Source organism: Phyllostomus hastatus, unplaced genomic scaffold (genome assembly GCF_019186645.2).
Source record: "Phyllostomus hastatus isolate PE091 unplaced genomic scaffold, TTU_PhHast_1.1 phas_contig_40, whole genome shotgun sequence".
In the NCBI taxonomy this organism is placed as follows: domain Eukaryota; kingdom Metazoa; phylum Chordata; class Mammalia; order Chiroptera; family Phyllostomidae; genus Phyllostomus; species Phyllostomus hastatus.
In genome coordinates, this window is record NW_025333872.1 from 6081371 (window position 1) to 6100978 (window position 19608).

The 19608-nt window shown below is 55.5% G+C and overlaps 2 protein-coding genes across 4 annotated transcripts in view; one reads left to right on the forward strand and one right to left on the reverse strand.

Annotated features, from left to right (window-relative positions):
• CUNH6orf132 (chromosome unknown C6orf132 homolog) overlaps positions 1-2994 on the reverse strand; it is a 30770-nt gene extending 27776 nt beyond the window's left edge. Inside the window, exon 1 of the mRNA XM_045842710.1 lies at positions 2832-2994. Coding sequence (XP_045698666.1) covers positions 2832-2976 — 145 coding nt within the window. The 5' untranslated portion in view covers positions 2977-2994. The remainder of the gene's footprint in view (positions 1-2831) is intronic.
• GUCA1ANB (GUCA1A neighbor) lies at positions 879-19173 on the forward strand. Of its 3 annotated transcripts, none has more exons than XM_045842712.1 (3): positions 879-965; positions 2987-3183; positions 18681-19173. In XM_045842712.1, the coding sequence occupies exons 1-3, from the start codon at positions 941-943 to the stop codon at positions 18999-19001; spliced, it is 543 nt and encodes a 180-aa protein (XP_045698668.1). In that variant the 5' UTR covers positions 879-940; the 3' UTR covers positions 19002-19173. The 3 variants fall into 3 exon arrangements, 2 of the variants coding, with proteins under 2 accessions (XP_045698668.1, XP_045698667.1); XM_045842711.1 differs by lacking the exon at positions 879-965 and adding an exon at positions 2002-2224; XR_006786116.1 differs by lacking the exons at positions 879-965; positions 18681-19173 and adding an exon at positions 1645-1892 and having other exon boundaries at positions 2987-3120.
• Positions 19174-19608: the final 435 nt, after the last annotated feature.

Consider the following 19608-nt stretch of genomic DNA (forward strand, 5'->3'; position numbering starts at 1 on the left):
CTTCACACACACACACACACACACACACACACTGATTTCCCCTCTCTATCCCACTGCCTGATCTCCAAGGGCTGGATACCACCAGCACAGAAGAGAATGTCATAGACCCAGGGGCCCGATGAGATTTTAGAATGGCTCTTCATGCCTCAGTTCCCTCTGGTCTACAGAGGAGAGGGAACTGAAACTGGCAAGGGCAGGCAGTGCTGGGGTTGGGAAGGAACCAACAGTAATACAGGGCCAGCTGGTAAATACTTTCAGCTTCGTGGGCCAGTAGTCTCTGCTTAATTCCACTATTTAATTCCGCCACTGTAGCAGGAAATTGGCCATAAACAACATGGAAATAATGGGCAAGGCTGGTTGTGTTATCTACAAAAACAGGCCATGGGCTAGATTTGAGCCAGGTCCATGATCTGCCGGTCCTTGCTTCAGGGCATTTCTCTGTGCAATGCTCTTCTCTGTGTAATGCTCTTCAAAGCACTGCCACATACAAACCTCACGCGGTCATCTGTAGGCAGACTCGACGCCATCCCCACTTCACAGAAGAAAAAATTGAGGCCCAGAGAGTGGCCAGGCCCATTATTGACAGAGACAGGACCCCAAGGCAGGTCTGGCACCTCTATCGCATCACAGAATCCCCAGCACTGGTCCCTCCCATCACCAACTCCAAGTACTTGTCCTGTTCAGCAGGGAGCAAGGCCTCTGCCACAGCCACCGGCACCTGGGGAGACACCCCAGAAGCAGCGAAGAGCCATGCTGCCGGGTGCACAGTGTTTCCCAGCCTTCCGTGTGCGGGGTGCAGCCGGGCTGAGTCAGCTGGGGCCCGGCCCAGCCCGGGAACGGGAGGAGCTGCCACGGGTTCCAGCTCTGCCCGGGCTGGTGAAGGCAGCAGCAGCTGGCTGAAGGTGACGCCACCGTGCCCCCATTCCTCTCACCGAGGGGAATGAACCCCAACAGCAGCCAGCTCAGTATGTGCACAAACTACAAACGATGAGAAGCGTGAGTGGGGTGGAAGGGGGCGAGGCGGGCGGAGGCAGGTCTCAGGTAGACGCCTTCTCAAGTCCAATTCCCCCGTGAATGACCTTCCAGAAAGCCAGTTCAGCAGCTGGCTAGGAGTGTGGCCCTTGAAGCCCACCTGCCTGTGCTCAAATATCGGCTCTGCCTCCCAAGAGAAATGTCGGGGTGATGGAAATGTTCTAAATCCGAACCATGGTCAAGGTTGCACAACTCTATACAGCTACTAAAAAGCATTAACTTATACATTTAAGAAAAGCTTGGCTTGGCCTTTTAAAGCTGTGTGATCTTGGATATGTCACTCCACCTCCCTGTGGCTCAGCCTCCTCATGTTGCCAAACAGGGATAGGAGTTCCCGCACCAGAGGCTGGATGAGGACTCAACAAGTCAACAACACAAGGACTTTAGAACGGTACCTCACACCCATGGGGATCAATAAATGTTTGCCACACAGGCAAGGGGAGGTTTTGGGCCTCAGAGAGTTACATTTGGCCGCACACATGTATTTGTATGTTTCTAAACCGACCTCCAAACCGCCCGGCCCCTCCTAGCCTTTGCTCCTGCTGTTTGCTCTGCAAAATGCTCTCTGCCCTTCCCTCTCAGCTCAAACACTGGTTGCAATCAGAGGTAACCTCTCCTCTCGGCTCCTTCTGCACTTAATCTTTTATAGCAAAGGCTTGGGAAGGGCGAAGTGGCATATGGGTAACTGTTCACCCACTGGTTTGGGATCCTTGGGCCAGGGAGAGGCAATGTCTTGTTTGCCCTACTCCTGCCCAGGTGGCTAGCGTCCCTACAGTGACACCCTAGGTGCTAAACTGAATCCAACAGCAGGGGCGGAGGACATAACATTCTCTGTGGGTCTGCGCACGGTGCCCATAAAGGTCAGTGAAGGTAATGGGGTGACGATGAAGCTTAATTAAGGTGGGCTAAAGCACTGATGAGTGACGCTCCTTGGGTCCAGAGCCCTGGATCATAGGCGACCGCTACCCGCCTGGTTTCCTATTTCTTACAGAGGGTACAAAATGCAGCAAGAAGCAGTGAGAAGGTGACCTACAGCCCTCTAGAAGCCGGGGCTGGGCTGGCATGGTGTTTTCCCATGCCTGCAGAGAGATACCCCAGGAGGCAGGTTCACAGTCAGGAGGGGCCGTCCTGGCCCGCACTGTCCCATCCCTGGCTTCCGGATGGAGCACAGAGACAGCCCAGGCCCCAATAAGTGAGTCGGCGTCTTGCACAGGCTGGTACTCTGCTAGCAGTGGCTCCTGTTGGCTTTCCCCGGCCTCCCCTGTACGGGGCCAAGTGTGTGGGCGCCCAGATAGCAGCCCCTCTCTTTGCCTACCTATGACTCTGCGGGAAAGGGGTGGGGGGTCCTGGAGGGAACGGAGAAAGCAGGGGGAAGGTTGAAGGGGCCACCCCTAGCCCTCAGCTGTGGGGGCCCTTCTGACTCCACAGCATCGCAGGGGGAGGAGGGGCCACCGCAAGCCCCAGGAAGCCTTCAGGCAGCACAGCCCTAACTTCCAGCCGGGAGGGAAAATAAACACCTGGGAAGAGGGACTAGGACCCGACGCGGACCGCAAAGGTCTCCGCCTTCCCACAGGGAGGGTCCCCTCCTTCGCGCACCCCGGTCCCCCACGGCCCTTTGCCAGAGGCACCTCGCGGCGCCGCCTCCCCCTCCCGGGGCAGCTGCTTGGTGGCCGGTTCGCAGGGTCGGACGCGCCCCTTTCCCTCCGCCCCGCGCCCCTCCGAGAGCCCCGGAGCGCGGAGCGCCGCCGGCCGCCGCCCAGCGGTGGGGGCCGCCACCGCTCTCCCCCCGGCGCACTTACCGAAGTCCCTGGTCCCCTCCTCCGCGGCCTCTTGGGTGAAAATCCAAGGGGGATTGGTCGCGTAGAGGGAGGTGGTGCTGGGGTTGGCATGCTTCTTGCCGAAGATTTTGCTGAAGGTGCCCTGCACCGTCTGGTTCTTTTTCATGCTGCCGCAGGCCGCGCGGGCGCCGGAAGAGGACCGGCCCTCGGTAGCCCTGCCCTGCCCCGCACCGAACCCCGCACCGAACCCCGCACCGTCTCCCCACGGCACAGTCTACCAGGCCATGCTCCCTGCAGTCCTCCCCGCCCGCGCGACGGGCGACAGGTGGTGCGGGCCCCGCCGCTTGCCTGGAAATGCGAGCTACCTGGGCAGGTAAGAGGCTGCGGCTGGGAGGGGCCCCGCCGAGGGGCCCCGCCCCGCGGACGCCCAACTCCCCCGGCAGCATTCCTGCCCGCCTCCGTCTACAACAGGCCATTGTTGGCACGGCCCGGTGGGCTGGGGACCTCGCCCGGCCCACGCCCCGCCTGGAAGAAGGGCCGCCCCCTCCCCCGTCTCCTCCTGGCCCTCCTCCTCCACCCCCCTTCTCCCTGGGGCAGGGAGGCAGCGGGCAAGCGAGCCCCTTGCGTCTAAGGAGGGTCATGGCCGGGTCGGGGTGGGCACTTTGGGAAGGGCTCCGTGCCCAGCGCCGGGGAGAGGCTGGCGAAAGTAAGCCGAAGGGTTCTACAAGCCCTCGAAAACGTGGGCCACTCGCCTTTAATGGATATAACGAAATGCCCCCAAAGGAAATAGGTAAGCCCCCGGCGAGGGGTGGTGGGGAGCATTAAACTAGCGTCCCAATCTGATGACAGAGGTGGAAAGTATCTCCACTGACAGAGCTCCAAAGAGAATGTAGGATGACTAAGTCTCGGCATGTTCTGTGTATGTCAGTTTATCAGTTTCTTTCTGTAGTTGAGTGAATATAACTTTTAAAAACTCAAGACGGGCCCATCCCACCTAGTGGTAGGTTCACTTTTCAGGGAAATGAGCCGCGGACCTTCGAGGTGCGTGCGGGTCCGTCCCGGCCGAGGCAGGGGGTGCCGTCCACTGGGGGGGGGGGGTCGGACGAGCACCCCCAGGACGGTGTGAGAGATGCTGAGGAGGGAGTCCGGCCACAGGGCTGGATGTTGATGCTTTCCGGGCAGCGGCGGGAAAGGCGGGGGCTGGTGGCCGGTCTCGGATCATCGGTGCTCCGCGGGAGCAGCAGGGCTGCGGCTCCCCTCTCTCCCCCAGGCGCTGGAACTGTATCTCTTTGTGCCAACGGCATTTCCTCCTCGGCTTTCCATTCCGAAAACATTGAAAGGCCGGTAAAATGCCCACCTGTATTCCTTCCTCCTGGGTTTACCCATTGTTAACGTGCTGCCACATCTGCACCCCTCCCTCTCCACGCACGCTTTTTCCCTTCTGACGAAGGTTAAAAGTTGTGGGTACCGGGGAACATCTCCCCACCCCAGCCAGCATTTCAGTTCCCATCGCCTAAGAATAAGGACATCTTCCCAAGTGACCACAACCCAGTCCCACACTCACATGTCACACTGACACACTATTATCACCTCCCAAAATGTTGTTTTCATTTTTTAATCCACAGTCTAATCAAGCCTCACACATCGCATTGCTTGTCATGCCCCTTTAATCTCTTAATTTAGCCCAGCCCTGCGTCTTTTATTTTTCATGACAGTGATCTTTTGGAAAAGTCCTCTTGACCTGCTCCAGTGTTAATGGGCAGAATGAGTCGGACCTTCGAGACAGTGGCTGTGAGGCGCTCCCAAAGTGGTTTTGATTGGAGACCTGCCTGTGGCCAGCACTGTCCCACCCCACCCACCATGTGGCGCTCCTGGAACCCACTCCCGTTCACTCAAGGAGCATCCGTGGAGGCCCTCCCACTGCCCGGTGCTGTGCCCAGGGCCTGGGTACTCGGGGGTGTCAGAGAATTAGAGAAGTCTTATTTCCACCATGGAGGATGTCGGGCTTAATCAGGGAGATGAGGTTTTACACGGTTCAAGGTGGCAGGTCATGATGACTAAACACAGAATAGTGATGGTTGTCACCAATACAGTGGGAATTCAGAGGAGGGGAGGTCAGTGTGGGCTGGAGAAATCCAGGGAGGCTTCTTGGAAGAACTGAGACTTGAGGTGGCCCATGAAAGACGACAAGGATGTTAGCAGAGAAGGGGAGGAGCTCGTTCTAGGGCATGCACACATATCCATGCCATCCGTCCCTCTAGGCTCCTGCCTCCACATCATGGTTCCTCCCACTGCCCACCCAGGAAGGGCACAAGAGAACCCCAGCTGCCCCATCACGCCCTGGACATCCTCACAGCCCCCCCCCCCGCCCCCCAGTGCTCTAGACACAGGCCCAAGAGGAGGGTTTCTTTCTCTGAGACCTCTGAGGTAAGAGGTCCCTCCCACCTTGGGTAGCTCCTGGGTTGTGACACCCAGAACCAGCCCCAGCAGAGCCCTCATTGAGCGGCTCCATTCATATGCAACTTCCACTGTATAACTGACATTCTTGAGAACTGCTGTGCGCCCAGCTCTGGGCTGCAAAGGATCTGAAGGATCCGGAGAAATCAAAGGCATGGTTCCTGCATTCAAGTTGCTTTAGTCTACTTGGAGAGATTAAGAGTGGGAGGTAAATGAAGAGGAGGAGGCTAACAGTGGGTTAGAGGTTCAGAGGAGCAGCAACCAGCCTGGGCCGCAGGACCTGGGAGGGCGTGCGTGCGGCAGGTGTGAAGGCCTCTGCAGGGGCTCGGGACAGTGGGGCTGGGAAGCGGGGAGTAGGAAGGAGGTCCCAGCAAGGTTGGTGGGGGTTGGGGGAGGCTTAAAAAGGTCAGCTGGAAAGATCATAAACAACTCAAATTGTCCACCTGGAAGTGACTGATTAAGTAAATTATGGCCTATCCACACATTGGCATAACAATGCAACTCTAAAAATGACTGAGTCAGCCGACTGTGTCCAGTTATCTTCAAGATAAACTGATAAACTGTTGACAAACGGTGTGTGTAGATGCTACCATTAGGGTCAGGATAAGAATGATCTTATTTGTTTTTATTGGCGCAGAGACACTTTGAAACGATCCATAAGAAATGAATAAGTGTTTGCTGGGGGGGGGGTGGAAGTTGAGCAGGGGGACTGGGCAAATGGGGGGATAGACCTGGGAGGGAGAATTTTCACTGGGTGCTTTTTTTATACTTTTAAATTTACAGCCATATAAATATATTTCCTATTTAAGAATTAAAGCTCCCTGGCCAGGAGGCTCAGTTGGTTGGAGCGTTGCCCCATATGCCAAAAAAGGTTGTAGGTTTGATCCCCAGTCAGGGCACATATAGGAGATTGATGTCTCTCTCTCTCTCTCTCTCTCTCTCTCTCTCTCTCTCTCTCTCTCTCCCTGCCCCCTTCCTCTCTCTCTAAAGTCAATAAGCAGATCCTTGTGTGAGGATTTTAAAAAATTAAAGAAAAATAATTAGGAATAAGAGTTTAGTCTAGAAATGTGGTCCATAAATCAGCAGCATTTGCATCACTTGGGGTCTTACTAGAAATGGAGACACTCTGGCCCCATCCCAGACATTGGGCAACCTCTTTGGGCCTCAGTTTGTTCATCTGTAAAATAGGCTATTAATTTAAGGTCATTATGAGTTTCAGTGAGCTGATGTGTTAAGGTAGCCAGCAGAGGATCTTTGTTTTAACAAGATCCCCACGTGATTCCGGAGCACAAGGTCTGAGAGGCTCTGGCTGCTGGGAGCAGGCGAGGGTGGCCGGTAATAGCTCTGTGTGGAGGGTGTTCATCTGCGGTCTGGGTGAAGGATGGGTGGGAAGAAGCCAGTGTAGGCTGAGGGGCTAAGGGAAGAGGGAAGGGGCTTAATTCATTACTTAACTGGGTGATCAGGTGGTTAATTGATACAAGCAGGAGGGGATGGGGACGGATTTGTGTGCTGGTGGTGGAAACGGAAAGAGCAGAGCTGTTAGTTTGTGGGGCATCTCTTAGGAAGCAAGGAAGGTAAACAGCTTGCATGCAGGAGGAGAAGTTAAAAGAACACCTCTGAGCCAGTTTGCTCAGCTGCAGCATGGGCACCACGAGGCCCGCCCCAGGCTGCTATGAAGACTAAATGAGACAGTGGACAGGGAGTGCCCGGGACAGGGGCACTCCTGGAGGGTTTTTTTGGGGGTTTTTTTTGTTTTGTTTTGTTTTTTTTCATTTCTCCACACATGCAGTCCCCTTCACAAGCTACACAGCTTGTACGACGCATTTTGGGACGGGAGGGAAGGGGAAACCAGGGCGCCGTATGAGCACCAGAGGGCTTGAGCCTGCAGTCCAGGTGTCAGGGCCCGGCCTGCCCTTGCACACCAGTGGGGTGAAATGCACCCCAGTTTCACTCCCACGTTGGTGGGGACTCAGAGGGAGTCTCTGGACAGCCTGGGTTCAGAGGTGAGCAGTGTCCCAGCTGAAGTTTCACCCTGTCAGCCGGGCAGTTTTTGAGGCCACGGTCCCTGGGGCAGGATTGGGGCCCACTCCTTTGCCCAGCTCAGCACCCTGTGGAGCCAGAGTGTTGCTCGGCCCTCACTCCATCTAATAACCACGCCTGACAGCTGCTCCCCAGGAAAGAAACAGCCAAATAGCAGCCTCCCCTCGAAACAGCCCAAAGCCCAATCCTGTAATTAAACCTCTGCTCGGCAATTACTTAGTAACCTCCAAGAGCTGACATTACTGGCCAGTTCTGGAATGTGGGGTGGGATTGGGGCCGGGGAGTGGCAGTCTCCCCAGAAACTCAGGCCTCTGTCAAGTATGTGGTCTCTTCTCCAACAAAGCAAGTGCTTCTGGCTGGGAGAGCGCACTCTGAGTCAGAGAAGGGCCAGCTGAGAAGTCCCGAGAGTCACCTTCATCATCCATCATCGTCACCCCAGGTCTCTGCAGCTAGCTCTCCTCAGGCAAAAGTCATCCCACTCCCAAATGATGCTGAGCTGTAGGCCATCTTGTCCAGCTTCTTGTTGCAGGCCGCAGACACCCGATGTCACACCAGCTTCTGAGACTGCTCCTTTGGCCCTCGGGAGGGTGGGCTCCAGTCCCCCTGCCTTGGCATTCCTCCGAGCTGAGGAAATCTGGCGAGTGTGAACTCCTACATCCTGACGGGGGCTTGGGGAAGTCATTACCTGCTAGCCGAGATGTGGGCATCCAAAGTCCAGTCCTGGGGGAAGGGGTGTTCGGAGGTGCTAGAGAGAGACTCATTTCCCTTTGTAACCATGGATTATGTCAATGGGACCGTGACATGGTAGGAGAGGTCCTGGCTGGGGAATAGGTTTCAGTCCTGACGAGGCCACTTAGCAAGGGTGTGTGATCTTGGCTGAGTTACCACCTCGCTGAGCCTCAGTTTGTTCATCTGCAAAACAAGGGCTGTGAATGGAAGGCTGTGATGAGACTCAGCGAGATGGTGGCTTAAAGTAACCAGTAGTGTGACTCAGTCGGGACTCAGCACCTGTGCGCTCCGGTCTCCCTTTGCTCCCCTGACTTTGGCCACAGACTTTGGCCACAGAGGAGCTAAACAGAGAATGTGAAGACAGAACAGAGGCCATGAGAGGCTGCAAAAGAGTGAAGCAAACTCAACAAAGAGCCTCAAGAAGGATAATTCAACCGAGGCTGGGAGATAGGCTGGGACAGGTGCCTACAAGGTCACCTTGACGGCCAGGCAAAAATGTCCCATTATAAGGCACATTCTGCAATCTGAAATGATGCATGTGTGTTTTTAAAAAAGGAATGTTATATACGAAAACCAGAGTTCTGTGCAGACTGTACCTATGAACACTTAAAGCGCATCTGCGAATGGCAGGAGTAGGAGACAGATGGTGGGAAAGGTTTGGTTGGAACACCAGGACGCCGTGTGGGGTTTTTACTTTTCAGTGGTCTGCCCTGTCGGGAGAGCATTTGTGTTAACTTAAGCTCTACAAATAACAAAGAACATAGGTGAATGTGCAGCACATTTTCTTGTTTTTAAAGAGCACTGGGGGAGGGACCTAGAGAGGTGGGTTTCGTGCCGCTTCCGCCACTTACCTCCTGTGAGACCATGAAGGCTTCCTGAGCCTCAGTCTCTCTGCCTGCCGAGGCGGGTGGTGGGATCCAGCACCAGGCGTGCTTTCACGTCTGGTTAAGAAGTGAGGTGGCTGGCAGAGCAGAGGCAGCACAGCAAATGCCTGGCACTTCCTGTGTGAGGAGGCTGCTTCTGGTTCTGAGGAAAGAGGCGAGAGACGGAATGGCGCAGTAGCATTCCTGGGCACAGCCATCTCCTCCGCCCAGGCCCTGCGCGGGGGCTGTGGCAGCTTTCAGACTCAAGAGTGGTCCTTACCATCCCGGGGTCAGCAGCACCCCACACACTTCTCATGGGTGTTGGAGACCAGTGCTTGAACAGGACTTGGAGCCCCAGGAGCATTTCTGTGCAACTCGTCCTAGGTCCGCTTATTTCTCTCTCTGTCCATGAGACCTGGGAAGAAAAGCAGCCACTTCTGCCACTCACTGAGCATCTTTCTGTGTCAGGCATGGGGCCAAGTGGCTACAGGCAGGAATCACTGCTGTCAAGTCAGCCCCTCCAGGGAGGAGGCAGTGCACCCATTTTGCGGGTGGAGAAAAAAAGACTCCAAATGGTGCTTACTCATGCTCTATAGCCAATCGGTTCTGCTCTCGGGAATATGCCTTCACCCAGGTTCATAGTGGGCGTGGAAGTGATGTCCACATGGACATGCTGTGCTGTTTGGGGGGATGAGGAATTGCAGGCACCCGGGGTCCACCCCCAGAAGAGCATAGGTGTGCGGTGCAGTGAACACACTTGGTGGACCACACAGGGGTTGGAAGCAAGGACCCAGAGGCTGGTATAGCAACACAGATGAATCTCACCACAGTAGGGAGCAATCGGAGTGGGATCTAAAACACACAGTGCCACTTATGTAAATAAACAAGACCATAAACTAGACCTGCATACAAAACAACAATATGTGTATTTTGCAAGAACATACATGAACAAGAAGATATTCATTAAGCATGTGAGATTGGTTGCCTCTAGCTGGTGTGGGTGGGGAACGTGATTGGAGTCTGCAGATAAAAGGGAGAAATTAATACAATGAGAGAGGAAGCTCTCACGTACCCATGAATCGAGATGTGTGAATAACTCATCCTCCTGTACTTGAGGTTCAGCAAAGGAAAAATAAGGATCAGAGAGGTTACGTAATTTGTCCAGCAGGTAAGGTGGGGTGGAGAGAATGTTCAGGCAACCAGGCCTGCTTCGAGCAAGGCAGTAGCAGGACAGTTAAACCCACCTGCCTGCACCCCAACAACAGAAGGGGCAGGGGAGGCGGAGGCTGTGTGTGTGGCCAGGTGTCCAGTGAGTGGTCGTGGATCGTCCTGTGAGCCGAGCCAAGCCAGCCCGGAGTCTCTCCAGCTCTCCTCATCCTTCCCAAACACCCACTGGGCACTGTGGGTACAGGTCACAGTTCTTACCTTCCAGGAACTTTGATGATAAATAAAATTGGGTCATGCCAGGACTGTGGTGGAGAAGTCAGAGAAAGGGGGCTTCCACGAGGCAGGACTGAATCAATGCCTTTTGAAGTTTAGAAGTAATAACGCCATCATTCTTAGCACCTACCTTGCAGCAAGCCCTGCTCTGAACTCCCGCAGCCCTCACAGCAAGCATTCTGGGTAGCTTCTTTATCAGCCTCACTTTGCAGATTAGGAATTGAGGCACTGAGAGGTTAATGATTGGTCAAGGTCACACAGAAGAGGAGAGCTGGGATTTGAATCCAGGCAGAGTGGGTCCAGAGGCCTTGATCTTAGCCTTCTGTGATTTACAAATGGAATGAGACAGATAAGGCTTGACTAGCCATGCCTTCCTGAAGAAAGCCTTCCAAGCCACTGCCTCTTGTTGTGGTTCCCACAGCAAGGGTGACACAGCCAGGGATGCGGACCCTCCTGGCAGGGCCCAGTCCCCTGGTCATTTGGGTGGGGGTCCCTGTCTGAAGTCCTCAAGAATGGACTTCAATTCCCCCTCCATCAAATGTCCACCACGGAGGGACCCAACATCCTCAGTGTACAGGAAACTGAGGCCCAGAGATGAGATGGGACTCACCTCGGGTCACCCAGGACTCTCACCCAGCCCAGCATACCAGCCCCCCTTGGACTGAGACAGAGTGTAACTCGTGCTAAGTCATGGTGCCCTGTTCCCCCAACGGCCCCTACCCCAGCCTCCCGGGCTCCTTCTTGACAGGTCCGCTGGCCCTGGGCTGGGACCCAAGCCACTTCCCCCAACACCAGAGATGCTGGTCACTGCTCCCAGAATGCCATGCTCCCACCTCCCCTCCCTCTTCCAAGCAAGATATTATTGCCAGAGCCTTGGAATCCCATATCAGAGGATCCAGCAGGGCAAGCCTTGCTGCCCTTGCTTGCTGCTGCTCCTCCTCCCTTTTTCCTGCCAGCCTCCCCTCCTGACCCCTCCCAGCCTCCTCAGAAATTAGGGGTCATTACCATCAGGGTGTGAGATTGGAGCACAGTGCACAAGTCATCAACACCCCAACTTCCAACCTGTCTGTGGGCCCCAAAGTCCACCCCATAACCAATAGTCAGGGCTGACACGGTGCCAGAAAGGAAACCAATGCTGGGCCCAGCCCAAGCCAGTGTGGCGGAGGGAAGGAAGTCACCAGCTTGCTCTGTTTCCACCCCAACCTTAGGCTCCCCCCAGCCCCGACCCCTCACTCAATCCCAAGAAGCAGCCTCTTTACATGTCCCAGGTCTCTTTACACGTGGGATTCCTGACACATTCCTGGGAGGTGCCCACCAAGTCTGGTGTTGGGAGGTGGTACCCTAGGGAGGAGGAGGGGTCTGGTTTTCAAAGATGGGGCCAGGAGAGCCTGCTTATTCAGCAATGCCCCATCAATCCGATTACCCACCCACTCGTGATAATCGCTAATATTTATTGTGCACTTACTCTGTGCCAGGTGCTGTCCTAAGTGCTTGTCCAACTCTATTAGACAGGGACCTGTAGTCCACTCATTTTACACATGAACAAACAGAAGTACCAAGAGGTCAATTACTTACACAACTAGTAAAATATTAGATCCAGGATTCAAGCTCAAAGAGCCTGCAGTCCCATCTTCTATCCATTTACTGACCATCTGTCTCCTTCCTCACCCATGGCCAACCCGCCCAGCCACCTGTCTGCCCATCTATCCACCCATCCCTGCATCTCCTAACCCCCTGTTTGAAGAAGTCTGGGAGATGGAACAGCATATGCAAAGGCTCAGAAGGCAGAGAGCATTAGCTGCTGCAGGGAGAAAAGATAGCGAGAGATGAGGCTAAAAAGGTGAGCAGGGCTCAGATCAGGAGGGACCACCTATCTGTCATCTGTCCATCTGCCCACACTGTGCCTGTGCACTCTCCCACTCGCATTCCTCCACCCACCCACCCATCATCTCTGTAATTTGGAGGGCAGACAGAGAAAGAAAGAAGGAGAATGGTGAGGTGCCTGGGCACATCTCCTCCCTGCTGGTGGTCCCAGGACCTGCTGGGAGCCTGGGAGGAATCAGGACTTCTGGAGGTGCCTAGGTAACTGGGATGATTTCCTCCTCTCTTTACTTATCCCACTACCCACAGTTCATGGGTCCTGGGAGGTTGTGGGAAGATGAAATCACAAGTGGGTCTGTGTCAAGGTTAAAAGTAAGACCCTTCCAGGCCTTGAAACTTCAGCTCCCAGCCCTGCCCCTGTGTCTCCTTAGGAAGACAGAAGGAATTGTGTTGTCAGAGAGGTGTCACAATGTCACTGCCTATAAAAATTCTCCCCACCTTGGCACTTCCAGAGCCTCCCCAGAGACCCTGGGAGCCCTGGAGCCCCTGACCACCAGCAGTTCTGCCTCACCACCGAGAAAGGCCCTGTTCAAGGATGAGCCAGGTGGGATGACATCCAGGGCTAGATCTGGGCAGCCCAAGGTCACACGAAGTTTGATTGACAAGGAGTAGGAAGGCCCCAACCTGGCCCACCTGTGTAACTAGGAGCTGGGGGCTGCGTAGCAAAGGCTCGGGGGCCAGTATCGCTGCCCAACTCTTGCTCCCCGGCTGTAGGGCCTGGTGGGGGGCAGGACGTGGGCCACAGATCAACTCCTCTGGTTATTCTGCCCCTTTACTTCCGCCAAACACTTCCTGGACTCTCAGTTTGCACTACCCTTTCTTGCAGCTAAAGTTTGTTATATATTTTTAAAAGATTTTATTTATTTATTTTTAGAGAGAGGGGAAGGGAGGGAGAAACAGAGGGAGAAAGACATTAATGTGTGGTTGCCTCTCATGCACCCCCTACGGGGGACCTGGCCTGCAACCCAGGCATGTGTCTTGACTGGGAATTGAACCGATGACCCTTTGGTTTGCAGGCCCGCACTCAAGCCACTGAGCCACACCAGCCAGGGCTCATGGCTAAAGTTTAGAGTGCATGAGAGGTCTGGGTACTTTACATGAAATATCTCATTAAATCCTCATAAAATAGATTCTCTAGTTATTCCCACTTCTCAGGTAGGAAAACTGAGGTGCAGAGTATTATAAATATCAAAACATCAGCTACCTAGAGGGTGGTGGAGCTGGAATTTGAACTCCAGGCCCCCACACCACACAGCCTCATGAGGCAGCCGAGGCCCCATCTGCCACTCCCCATCTAAGCCCTTCTGAGACCCTCTGCCCCCAGCATAGGCAAACATACTCTCATAAAGGTTCAGGAGAGGGTGCTCAAAACCAGGCTGATAATAATTACCATTTCCATCGTGCTTGCACTGTTCCCACAGGCATCGCACCCCACAGCAAGCCGATGAAGTAGATAACACCCTTATTACCCCCATTTTGCAGATGAAGCAACTAAAGCTCAAAGAGGTTCAGCCACTTGTCCAAGGTTGCCCGACCTGTAAGGGCAGTCAGGCCCTGAGCTCAGGCCCTCACCCGCCCAGGCCCCTTCCACGGAACTGGAGGCCCCTGGCACTTAACCAGAGGCCTCACCCAGCGCAATCTGCATTTCAACAGGGAGGAGGCCCGCTCCCGGAGTGAGGTGCCGATGGTGGAATGTCAGGCACGGGCCAGGCTGGTGATGTGCCAGGGGGCCTGGAGTATTTGAGAGGACGGAGTGTCTTCCCAGCAGTCCTGCAGTAATGTGATGTAGGAGGTCTTCTGACCCTACCTAGAAAGCTCCACTCTTGAGTCACCCTCTTCCTCATTCTAAGCCCTGCTTTAAGGGACAAACACACGCGTGCGTCTGGGTGAAAGGCCTTGAGGGGCTCTGCCGGCAGGGGCGTGGGGCAGCGGGGGAGAGCTCTGCTTGGATTCCTTCTTTTGCATCTAGCTCTAACGCTAACTGAAAATAGGAAGGGGAGGGGCTGTCGGGATCCTCCGCTTGCCCTTTAAATTTCTTGGTTCCCTGTGCAATGGGAGGCTTAAGCCAGGGATGCAGGAAGCAGGGAGGGGAGAGGAAGTCTTCCTCAAAGCTCTAACCCACGGTTGGCTTCCTCAGTCTCGGCACTATCACCTTGTTCGCTGGTCTTCCTGTGGGGCTGTATGTGCACCGTGGGACGTTTAGCAGCACCCCTGGCCGCCACCTACTGGGTGCCAGCAGCACCCCTCAGCTGTGACAACCAAATGTGTCTCTGGGATTGCCAAATGGCCCCGGGGGGAAAATCAGTGCTAGTTGTGAACCACTTTTCTAAAGTCGCACACACACCCACACACACCTGCTCTCGCACAGGAGCACTTGACAGGGAAGACCTGACTGGGGAGGAAATGGTTAAATGAAACCAGATGTCAGCCCAGAAAGTATGCAGTCCAGCCACACCCTCCTTCCAAAGCTGCCTGTGCTGGGCCCCCCAAGAGGGGATGGGGTGCTCTCTGCCCTGTGCAGTTAGTCACTGGGGGCCTCACCAGGCCCCTGGAAGGGGCAGGGCCAGCCCCAGGTTCCCTGGGTTTCCCTCTCCTCCTCCTCATTTTCCTTGCCCAGTGTCTTCTCTTCCTCCTTTCTTTCTTCTTTCTGTTTGTCTTCTTCTTACTCATTCTGGAGACTGTCCCAGTTTCTGTGAGGGCCTCGTTCCTAGATGTGCGTGGGGCCCTGGGTCCCCCCCACCAGGGTCCCGAGTGTTGCAGCAGCAGCAGCAGCAGCAGCAGCAGCAGCAGCAGCGGCTGGGACCTAGCCAAGGGGCAGACCCGGGGCAGTGAGTCCAAGCCGGGGCCTGAGTGGGGGCAGAGAGGGAGGAGAGTGCTCACTTCCTGGTTCCTGTGCTAACTGGTCACTGGTCTCGGGATTTCTGCAAGGTTCTCACACACCACCTCTCGACCTGAGGGACTCAAACAGCCCTGGGCCTTAGTTTCTGCATTTGAACACTGGGAGTGACATCTCAAACGGCTCTCAGGAGCTTTTGCAGAGCTGAGGGGTTAGTGCCTGGCACTCGATAGGTGCTCAACTCTGTTGGTAAAGAGCATTGCCCTTCCTTCCGTGGGGTCTCTGGTAAGACCCCCAACCATTCTGAAAGCATCTGCCTCTGTTTCTCCTGATACCAGCCTCCCAAGCCCAAGGTGCAGGGCTCAGGGGCCAAGACTGAAGGGTGGGCTGGGGATCAGGTGCGGGCGGGAATTGGGGCTTCTACAGTTCCCTCATCTCCATAGCCACGGGCTGAGCTCTTCTGCCATGTCTGGAGGGCAAGAACCCCACATCCTCAAAGTCATGCTTAACAGGAAGAAACCAGAGCCACTTCTGCAGCCTGGGAAAGGGAAGATTCTGTTGGGCCCGCTGCCAGCCTCAACACTGTGGATAAAGAGACTGTCGTGGACTCTGTAGCAGTGACTCTCACTGCCCTCAGGTGGCGTTAACAAGGACGAGGGACATTTTTCATCTGGCACTACTGGGAGGTGGGCAGAATGAGTAAAGACCAGGGATGCTGCTAACCACCCTGCAAGGCTCAGGACAGCCCCCGCCACAGAGAATCATCCAGCCCAGCCCTGGCCAGTGTGGCTCAGTTGGTTGGAGCGTTATTGTCCCATAACCAAAGGGCTGTGGGTTTGATCCCCGGTCTGGGTGCGAATAGGAAGCAACCAATCGATGTTTCTCTCTTTCATCGATGTTTCTTTCTCTCTCCCTTCCTCTCTCCTCTCCTCTCCCTCTAAAAGCAATGAAAAAAAAAATGTCCTCAGGTAAGGATAAAAAAATTAAAAAATAAAAGAATTATCCAGCCCAAAATGCTAGCGGTGCTGAGGGTGAGAAGCCTTGCTCTCCAGGGCTTCCTACGTGTATCTATGTTCCTATTTGTGACGTCTGAGCTGATTGCACACCCAGAGCCTGGCATACAAGAGGGGTAGTTTTGAATGAATGAATGGAGCAACTACTGTCATAGCCTCATCTCCACTAAGAGATGGTAATTCATAGCGTAAACCCTGCCCTTTTCAGTGCATCGTCCTGTCTGTGCAGGGCCCAGGAACCCAGAATCAAAATCCAGCATTCAGAACCCCGGTGTTCCCGCCAAACTGGGCAATCTGGCTGCCCGGCCGCTAGCGAGCCTGGGGGTTGTGGACTGTGGAGGGCCGCCTCGGCAGCTCACCTGCCGCGCAGCACACCTGGCAGCAGCTCAGCGAGTGGAGGGGACGAGGGCAGAAATGACTTGGCATGCCCTGTCCCCACAGTGCAGTGGGCACAGCATGCATCATGGAGTATAGGGTGTGGGCCTTGGGGTCAGCCAGGCCTGGGCTCAAGTGCCAGCCTGGCTTTTTACCAGCCACAGGACCCTGAACATGTAACTAACCTCCTTCCTTCATTTTCTCAACTATAAATGGGATTACTAATAGTACCCTCCTGCAAGCGTTAATGTGGGGATCAGAAGAGATACTCCACTTACTTGGGTGCTGTACTCGGAACCTTTGGTGTCCACAGCCGTCACCATAGCTCATTTCTGGTACTTGCCCCTCTGCTTGTAACCCCGAACCCCAGGGCTGAGCCTGGAAGGGTCTGGAAGGCTGCGGAGCACCGTCCCTGCCCCTCTCCAGCTTGGCTGTGTGCCAGCCCTGGGCTAAGCTCCAGGGACCCAGCAGTGACTGGGGTGTGGTCCTGGCCACCGAGAGTGGTTCACAGGCTTGTGGGAGCACTGGCAGGAGCCCCAGGGCCCCAGTCTGGGAATAGAATGAAGCGAACACAGCACCTGGGTGCCAGATGTAAGGAAGCACTCGCTGCGCCCTTGCAGGACCCTGAGAGTGAGCACCTCCTTAAAAACAATGCACTTGCCTCACCCTAGCCCCAGCCCAGCAAAGGTTGTATCCCATGTGGAATACCTGAAGCACAGAGGAGGGTGAGTGGGGGGTGGGACCGCAGCACCAGAGGCTTGGAAGGATGAGAATTTGGAAACGCAAAGCTGAGGTGCATGCAAAATACTGAGTAGGAATATCTAGGAGTAAAGATGCCTTGAGGAAAGCCCTGGGCATGCCTGAATTGTGCAAATAGTTTGTAAGTCAAGCACAAAGGAGCGTACATTGTGAGGGAGTGCCAGGGATTTCTTTTGTAAAATAGCGTCTCAGCATCCAGTAATTCTGCAACTAGGTGTTCCCTCCCAGTCCCCTGGGGGCTGTGTCCTGTCCCCACAGACAGGAAATGGGTCCCCCTGACAGCTGTAGCTCGGGAAGCAGGCCAGAGGCCGCCTGTTGCACAGGTACCTCGCCCTGCGCGGCTTGCTGTCGTAGTTCTGAAGGCCCCTAGTGAGATGGCCCCCAGTGGCTGGGGGACAGTGGGGCCTTCAAAAGTCAGAGGACAGTCACAGAAGGTGACAACAGAGCAAGGAAGCATGTGGGGACCTTGTGACAAATGTGGTGACGGGGTCTCCTAGCGGGCCCGCCTCCACATCCGACTACCCGACCTGGCCGGCCGTGGTGGCTACGGAGAGAGGCATTGTCGCAGCAGGCGCTTAACAATGGCAGGTGTTCTAAAATAGAACGAGCCGGCCAGTTAAGGGGGGGAGCACCCTTCGTCAGAACTCAGTTCACCGGAACCGATGTTTATTGTGTGCTCGTAAACACTTCAGTCTTGAGTAAACGTAGGAATGGGGTTTTGGAGGCTGTTATGTCAAGGATAAGGGTGAGAGGCAAAGATGGAATCTCCCTGGTGACAGGGAGGGAGGGCGCGCCAGGCTGGGGAGGCCACCTGAGCAGGGGCCATAGTCCTGGGAGGACAAGTGGCCAGGGATGACAGGAGTTGACCCAGCAGGTGGTAAGGCTGGGACGTAGGGCGTGGGGAGCCCCATCCTGAAACGCCTTGCCTTCCAGGCTGGGGGCCATGGGCTTTCTCCTCTAGGTAGTAGAGACCGAGGGAGACTCTGAGGAGGAGGGCCACACGATGTGGCCATTACTGCAGAAAGATGAGAGTGCGAGTGGGAAGCTCAGGCCAACAAGAAGGGCAACTAGGAGGCAGGAAGACGGGTAGAAAGCTGGAGTGACCCTGCAGGAGAGAAGAGGGGTGCTCGGCTGGAGTGGTGGCAGAGGGCTGGGAGAGGAGGGCCAGAGGAGACTCGGGGGGCACTGACCGGACGTGGGAGGACCGGTGGGGGTGTTTGAGGACAACCCCAGGCTCCTAGCCTCCGACTGCGCTGAGGCCTCTCAGAAGCAGGGGAGGCCTGCACTGCAGGGGCAGGGCGGCGAGACTCGAAGGTTCTGCCCGGAGGTGTCTGGCTCCACAGCCAGCAGAGCTGTGCTCCTGGGTGGCCCTGTGGGTTCTGATCAGTGGCCTTGACCTCCCGCTCCCACTCCTGGCCCCAGCAGGTGAAGTACCAGTGTCCAGTGCCCCAGCTCTCCCCTTCTTTCTCCCTCCCAGGATGCACAGAAACCCTCAGCACCCAGCCATGGGCCAAAGACACCATCGGGCAAAAAGATGAAGGCTCCCCTGTCCCGGTCGTGGAAGCAGGACCGTGAGCAGACTCTGGCGGCAGCTTATGTGCCAGTGGTGGTGGACCCCAGGGGCCAGAATGTGGACAAGCTCAGGTTCAATTTCTACAGCTCCCAGTACTCCAACTCCCTGAGCCCCTTCTACACCTTGCAGAAGCCCTCCTGCGGCTACCTGTACCACCGGGACACCGACCACACCCGCAAGCGCTTCGACGTGCCTCCTGCTAACGTGGCTTTGTGGCGTTCCTAGTCCTGTGCCCACCAGAAGCCCCCGCCTGCTCCCTTGACCCCAGGGTCCCTGGGCCTCAGGCAGTGGACCGTTCCCCGGGCTAGGGCAGCTGGGACATGCCCACTCTCAACACTGGCTAAGGGAGTTCTCTCTCCTTGACAGCAATTAAAGTTTGTTCTTCCTTTCCCTGGCATCTGAACAGGTGACTGTGAGTGGGTAAACTGAGGCCATAAGGGTGTTTTACAGCAAGATTACATCCAGAGGGGTCTGAAAACTTGGACTTTATTCTTAGTCCCCTCACCCCAAGAGGAACCCCTACTCCCCTTCAGAGCCTCTGCTGGTCATACTCTCCCCATGGTCCGGGCTGGGCAGACCTGCCAGAGGCAAGAAAGAGATACATCAGCTGACCACACCCCCGGCTCTCTAGGAGGCCCTCTCGTCCCACGCTGGAGCTGCCCCTGGGGTGGCTTCCCCCTACATGGGGAAGTGACGTAGGGAGTGAGCCCGTCTCGAGGGGCCTCCTCTCCAGGCCGAGTTTTGTATAAAACAGCCACACTTGACTTGCTGTTTACTGATGGGGGATGGGATGGATTTCCCATCTCAGGTGTTTCCTCTGGTCCAGAAGAAC

Excerpts from the sequence above, each read along its gene's own strand:
- GUCA1ANB (XM_045842711.1), top strand. The coding sequence starts at position 2,095 with ATGGTGTTTTCCCATGCCTGCAGAGAGATACCCCAGGAGGCAGGTTCA. Across the intron at positions 2,225-2,986 it reads GACAGCCCAGGCCCCAATAA|GCCGCGCGGGCGCCGGAAGA; the intron begins GTGAGTCGGCGT and ends ATGCTGCCGCAG. Across the intron at positions 3,184-18,680 it reads AATGCGAGCTACCTGGGCAG|GATGCACAGAAACCCTCAGC; the intron begins GTAAGAGGCTGC and ends TCTCCCTCCCAG.